At 36.4% G+C, this 7,424-nt stretch overlaps 1 protein-coding gene across 1 annotated transcript; it reads left to right on the forward strand.

Moving 5' to 3' along the window:
• The first annotated feature begins 2,040 nt into the window (after positions 1-2,040).
• On the forward strand, positions 2,041-6,863 carry LOC107739154 (RNA-binding protein 7-like). The gene is made up of 5 exons (XM_016551166.1): positions 2,041-2,240; positions 3,301-3,463; positions 3,862-3,949; positions 4,783-4,876; positions 6,297-6,863. The coding sequence occupies exons 1-5, from the start codon at positions 2,148-2,150 to the stop codon at positions 6,627-6,629; spliced, it is 771 nt and encodes a 256-aa protein (XP_016406652.1). The 5' UTR covers positions 2,041-2,147; the 3' UTR covers positions 6,630-6,863.
• The last annotated feature ends 561 nt before the right edge of the window (positions 6,864-7,424 follow it).

Here is a 7,424-nt window from a genome sequence, read left to right on the forward strand (position 1 = left end):
AGAGAGATCAAGGACTGGCTCAACAAAAATCTGGCTAAACAAGTGTTTGAAACTTTACATTTACAGACAATTATAAGGAAAAGAAAATATGATTAACTCAAAGAGGAAAGTGTGAAATTAAAAGCTGATTCTACAACTACGACTTTACTGCAGTGTCAGGTTGAATAAGCAATGAACATTTTTACAATAAATAAAATACTGAAAACATTTAGTGTAATATTTAGTGTAATAACGTTCAAATATTTTGCGACTTAGTTCAACACCTGTAAATATAGGGAATATTTACTGCTGCTTAAAAGTTTTCTTGAATCGCAAATCAATATTTAAGTATATCCTTCAAATATAAAATAGCATAACAGCATTAAAACTACCAGTCTGTATATTTGAGTCACTGAGTCTTGAAATGAGTGCCATATGCAGAAAACATAAAAAAATAGCTTTCATTTTGAGGCATATCCAGCATACCTCTTCCACAACGTCACAGCTACAAACTAATAATGTAACATTATTGCACTTGTGCACAGACAAACTCAGAATAAGATGAATATAAGTAACATAATCAACAACTATCATATCCATATAATCAACAATTCAAAGAATGGCTGCTGGTCTTCATGTTTGTCAGGTTTGTGGCCATAAAGCATTAGCATTCCAGTGTCAACTCTCACAACAATAAAAGAAATAAACACATTTCTTATGTGATGGGGTGAACTAATCTTTTCAAGTATGAAAAAACAACAAATAATAAATGTATTATAACGTTATATCAGCATGGCTCCTCTGAAGATACAGTGATGTCACTTCCTCTTGATCACATTATTGAAACGACAGTTCGCTGTTATTTCAGAGTAAATAAGACGTGTGTTGGAGCATCAAAATGCACATAGCTAAATTACTTGATTTAGGCCTTTAAATGAGATCAATCAAATTAGATCAGTATACATTGCCTGGATTTAAAATTGGCGTGCATTAAATTGAATTGATCTAGTGATCTAGTTTCATTGATCTAGGACATATGGACATGTCACAATGCATGTACTCCTTTTAAATATTTATATAAAAATACACCATAGCTGTCTGTAATATTGCATGACCCAATGTTTGAAAATATTAATATCTTAAAACCATTGTCTGTCTTCTTTTACAATGTAAGCTTATTATATGGAGCTCACATATATGTTTTTTGCTTTTCAGGGCCACTTTCTGAACATGAAAGTCACACAGTATCATGTAATGAGTGATCAGAGCACATCACTGAACAGGATTTAATGCCAGTACTTAGATATACTTTATACTTCATGCTATACTTTATCTCAAAGTAGTCATTAAAAAACACATGTTGGAGACTAAAACCCCCAGCTCTTTTTTTTTCATTCGCTTTCAATGAGTCACAGGCATGCAGCAATGACAAATAACCTAACAATAGTAACATGGTTTTTATCTGTGACAGGGCCAACTGTTATCTCTGCAACATTATCTCCACAACAACAACACGTGCAGCTTTCTGTCTGTGTTCTTAAGGTGTGAACGAAAAATCGTTATATTTTTCATTAATCTAATTTAATTTAAGCGCTGAGTAAAACTGGAAGCATCTGGTTGGATTTACACACACACACACACACACACACTGATTTGTCTGCCCAACGGTACATGTCTAGTGCCAGGGCTCCCACAGAATTCCTCAATCTGATTTACGGTGTGGCCGCTAACAAGCAGTGAGAGCAGCCACCATTACAGAACCATTACTGTCAATAATTGAGATGCAGAGTCCTCAGTGGAAGGGAGGTTCTCCGCCCCGGACATCTGGAGAAACCCCCCATTCCTCGACCCGAAATGATTTCCCCTTCATTCCCTCATCCTTGATCACACCTCCTTGGAAAGTTTCTGATTGTGTCCGTAAAGCAGATAACCTGAAAAAGTCCTCCAGGTGAGACATGCTCAGACAGACTGTCTCTCTTGAGGTCTCCATTGCTTATGGCGCCTCCCTCTGGTCTTTCCTGGAACTGCTACTGTCGTGAAGCGACTGTTCATCACGACAGTTATTACTCACACACGGCAAACGCGTTTTAAAGACAGATGGGTTGGTCATAAATTCAAGCTAGCAGAGTTAGCGCAATCAACCGGCTGGATTATCAATATTTTGCAAAATGGGAATAGCTGATGAGGCTGACCGGACTCTGTTTGTCGGGAATTTGGACCCCCAAGTAACAGAAGAAGTTATATTTGAGCTGTTTTTACAGGTGAGTGCTTTAGTGTTGTTGATTAGCTTGCTAATGCTAGTGATGGACTGCTGTTATTTTTTTTTTATCCATTTGCAAGCGACCCTATTGAAAACAGCAGATTCATGTTTTACTAACAAGTACCGTGGTGTCGCTTAATTTTTTTTTTTTTTATATTTACTGTAATTTCTATCAGCCCGTGTTTGTTGTTTGCGGTAACGCTAGTTTGGAGCATTTCCGAACACGCTTACGATTAATTTGAACATTTATTCAAAAGTATAAGGGATATTGATTTGCTGTTTATATTAAGTTGTTGTTGTTTTTGTTGTTGTTGTCTATGCAAAGGCACTTTTGCTCGTCATTCATTCGCATTAAGTCTTCTTTATTTTGATTAAGTGTCGTTCATTTACAATTAAGGCAATACCTTTTAACTAATAAATATCACCATAGTTCCACAGTTGATTAATCGCAGAACTTTAAGGTAATTGTTTTGTATTACGAGACTTCTGAAATATATACTTTTGAAATATTTAAGTAGATCATGCATCGTTTGCAGATGCACGAATTTGCATACATTAGCAGAACAGAAAGCGAAACATTGGTTGAAGCCTGGTTCAAAATGCTTGGTTTATTTTGTAGATATATTACAGCGACAGGTTTCTACAGAGAAGATGTTGGATGTCTCTTTTTAAAATACATTTAACAGACAGGGGGAAAAAATGACAGTCTTTTAGGTATATAATGTTATATAAATCAGGCAAATTCTATATGAACAAACCATCGCAATATAAACGGGACTAAATATTTCGAAGTTTAGTTTCTGGATCAGTGCAGGAGAAAACTACTTTTGAGAAAATGGCTTTTAAACGTCTATATTAATTAAAATCTACAGACGCTAATGTAATATATTAAATATGTATTTTGGATTTTTTTCTTTCCACTTAGTCAAAACATGTTATGAAAGCAAAATAGCATCTCAAAATTGACCAGTGCTGTTTTTTTTGCCAATGGTTTTGCCAGTAGTGTCTTTGGCTTAAGTAACCGTAATCAGACGTCTGACCTGTATTTCCCTTTCCAATAGGCTGGGCCGTTGATCAAAGTCAAAATCCCTAAAGACAATGATGGAAAATCGAAGCAGTTTGCGTTTGTAAACTTCAAACATGAAGTGTCTGTACCCTACGCCTTAAACTTGCTGAATGGAGTCCGTCTGTATGGACGGCAGCTCAACATACAGTTCAGAGCCGGTAGGAATTTACATTTTATTTTGTGCTCATTAGAGATGCATCACGGTCTATCATTTCAGCATAGACACGCACACACATATGAGTCATTTCCACAATAATCTTTAAGAACATGATGTTAGAAAACCGTAGTAGAGGACATAAAATTAAGGTTGTGCTGGAATTGTACACAAACTTAATTTTGATGCCATTTGCTTACTTGATTCTGGTAGTTTTGTGAGTGATTAATGTGTGCAAAAAATAGAATAAAAAAAAAAAATCTTTAATGTGTAACTTGCTCTTCACCTGAAACAACTTTCTGCAATTCTGATTCAATGCATCACAGTTATGAACATATCTTTTCAGCCCAGCAGTGTAAGAACCAGATGAATGGTCATCTAAATCTGTGTTGTTTTTAACAGGCAGCAGTCATATTAACCAGGAAGGCAAAAGTCCAGCAAACTCCCAAAACCCCAGTCCAGCAAATACACCTGGTCACCACGGTGGAAGGTAACTTCTGATTTAAATGTGGTTATATTTACACCTGCTCTGTTTCAAGTGATCCCGTCACAAGATGTCAGCCGAGACCCATCACTGTTTACACCTGCTATTTACTTGCATCTCGAATGCCTCTCCTGTGACCATTTGTGATCGCATTTCTTCAAGAGTAGGGTTTCTGATTTCATGACAACATTAATCATTTACTATGTATCAAAAATGTTTAGGGGAATCATTTCCATCAAGTGTATAATATTAGGGTTGTGCAGAATGATTGTATGCACAACTAATCAAACGACTGGTGTGGGTAAGATTTTAAATATTTTTGAAGAAGTCTCTTAAGCTCACTGAGGCTACATTTATTTAATTAAAATACATAAAACCAGTAATATCGTGGATTGTAATTACAATTTAAAATAACACATTTATATTTGAAGATATTTTGAAATGTAAAATATGCTCAAATTTTAATATGCTGATTTTATTATTAATGTTGAAAACTCACTTTTGATCAATTTAATGCATACTTGCTGGGGTAACTATAGTTTATGTTTTTATTTACACACACACTTTTTTTTTGTTTTTTTTTTATAATTTTTTTTTTTAAACAAAGCCATACCCTGGACATCTTGGGCAATTTGGAAATCCTGGCCAGGACATGTCTGGGGGAAAAAAGATGTATGGTCACCCTAGTATTTGCTGATTAAAAGTATTAATTTCTTTAAAATAAAATTACATTACAAAAAAAAAATAATAATTGTACTGACACCAACCTTTTGAACGGTAGTGTACTGTCTTGTTTCTAGGATTTTGACCTGAACTGATGTACTTTTCTATTCTGGCAGAACCCCAGAGCAGATGGGCTCTCCGTCCTTCTCCCCTCCACAGCATATACAAAGGTCTTTCTCTTCACCTGACAGTTTGCAGAGACAGGCGATGGTGAGAATACCTCTACTAACACTTCTGCTCATGTTCGGATTCCTGCATTCAAAATCTATTAATGTCAGACCAAAAGTACATTTTATTGCTGATGGACATTAAAAAAAATGAAGATTTGCTTAAAAAAAATGTTCTTGTCCTCAGACCATCCAAGATGAGCTTGTTTCTTGAACAGATGTGGAGAAATGTCATTCCATCACTTGCTCGTCGATGGATGCTCTGCAGTGAATGGGTGCCGTCAGAATGAGAGTCCAAACAGTTAATAAAAACATCACAATAATCCACAAGTAATTCACACCACTCCAGTCCATCAGTTAATGTCCTTGAGAAGAGAAAAGCTATGTGTTTTTAAGAAACGCATTCATCATTAAGACGTTTTTAAAATTCAGACTGTTGTTTCTGGCTAAAATGCAAGTCCATAATCCATAATAGCGTTAGCGTATCCTCCAGTGAAAAAGTCGTCTCGTCTGAATCGAGAGAGAAGTCTGCACAGATCAATCACCGTTTACAAGCCAAAACGGTTCTAAACTAATATGTGGGTTGATGTGATGTGAGAAGACAACAGGAGAATGGATTTTTTTTTCACTGGAGGAAGCGTTATTATGGATTATGGACTCCTATTTTTGCCAGAATCAATGGTTTAAAGTAGGGCTGCACGATAAATCGCATGCGATATTTAATGCGCATCTTGTCAGAAAGCCGGTTCTGTAATCAGAGGTAAATCTCCATCACCTGCGGGCTTTCACATTGAGCAGCATTAACTACACAGAGCCGTTGTTCACTGACGAGCTGCGCCAAACCACGTTCATATTTATCGTGCAGCCCTAGTTTAAAGTAAACAAATGTCTTGATGGATTTGTTTCTTGCAAACACAGCTTTTTCGCTTCACAAGACATTAACTGATGGACTGGAGTTGTGTGGATTATTGTGATGTTTTTCTCAGCTGTTGTGCAACTGCAAGTGATGGGATGCTACATTTCTCCAAATCTGTTCAGATGAAGAAACAAAAACATCTAAATTTAGATTTTTGGGTGAATTATTAAGATGCTGTGTGTTCCAGTGTCATGTCTAAAATATGCTCTGAAGCATTTAAAGTAGAGGTTGACCGATGTATCTGTTTTGCCGATTAATCGGCACCGATAGTTTTTTGCTGGAACTATCGTTATCTGCAAAAATACATGCCGATAGTTTGCCATGCCTACTACTACTACTACTACTACTACTAGTAGTATGGTTCAGTACTGTTTTTTTAATAAAGCATTATTTTAGTTTTTGTTCAGTATCCATTTGAAAAACTATCGGTTAATTAATCGGTATCGGCCAGTGTGGTCCAACCTAGCTATCGGCATCGGCAAAATTCCACTATCGGTCGACCTCTAATTTAAAGTCATCCCTCACTTTTTTTTCTTTTCTTTAATAGGTGAATAACATGTGGCAGGTTCAGATGCAGCAGTTGCTCCAGCTCAATGGAGGTCACCAGCAGGGCATGCAGCAACTGCGCAGTCCTGCAGACAGTAATCCCTGGCAACAGGATTGGTCCGGCCAGCGTGGTCATCGCCACCCTCCCCAGGACAATAGCAACCCTGGCAGAGATCAACGGCAGGGCCACAGCGGGAACAACTATGACCGGCATCGGCGCGACAGCCAGCGAGGTGACTTCTATCACCACGATGACCGCAGCGGAGAACACAACAGAAACCACCCTCCTGAAAGAAGGAGAGACTCTAGAGAGGGACGATGGAAACACTTTTAAAAGCCAGCTTTAGCTGCATTTTAGTTCTCCTGTAAATTTTTTTTTTAATCAACTGTTTTAATAACCTTTTGTTATCCTCCAAGATTTTTAAATTTTCTATTTTGTGGATTGCATCTTAACGGTTTAAAAAAAAAAAAAAAAAGAAAGTTAGCAGTACAAAAGCACATTTTTGACATAATGAGGTTAAGGCATTTAGATTGGAAGTTGTTTTTAGAGATGCAAGAACAAAAAAAATAAAAAATACAAAACCAGTAATAAATTGGCCATTTTGTGTGCTGGCCTGTTTTAAATGTATATTTTGATCTCAGGGGGACACCTATGTTTATGTAACTCTTATTTTTAAGAATGTCCTTTTTTGAGAAATATTTCTGTATGTACAACTAAATGCATGAAAGAACAAAATATGGTAGTTCCCCCCCCCCCTCAGGATTTCTCATTTTGAAAAATAGAAAACTAGTTTTCAGGTGCTTTTGATGTTTAAAAAAACTTTTTTCTTTTTTTTTACAGATTTCGTGTTTACTCTCTACATTCCTCTTTTGGGGATGAGATTAGGATGATATTGATTATTCATCAAGACAGTCTTTGTAAACTTGGGAGTAATAACTAGTTTTAATACTTTGGTAAATACGCCATTTTTATTGTCAAGTGCAACAATTGGTTTCATAAAGCCACTGTTTACTGATCTCTTTGTCTGAATTTGTTGTTGAACTCTTACATTTGTTTACATCATATAAACACTGTTGGTTGTTTTAATTCGGCAAATATTTTTCAACTGGTCGATACATGAAGTAGCTC

This window comes from Sinocyclocheilus rhinocerous, unplaced genomic scaffold, assembly GCF_001515625.1.
Source record: "Sinocyclocheilus rhinocerous isolate Xijiao unplaced genomic scaffold, SAMN03320098_v1.1 scaffold3818, whole genome shotgun sequence".
Lineage (NCBI taxonomy): Eukaryota > Metazoa > Chordata > Actinopteri > Cypriniformes > Cyprinidae > Sinocyclocheilus > Sinocyclocheilus rhinocerous.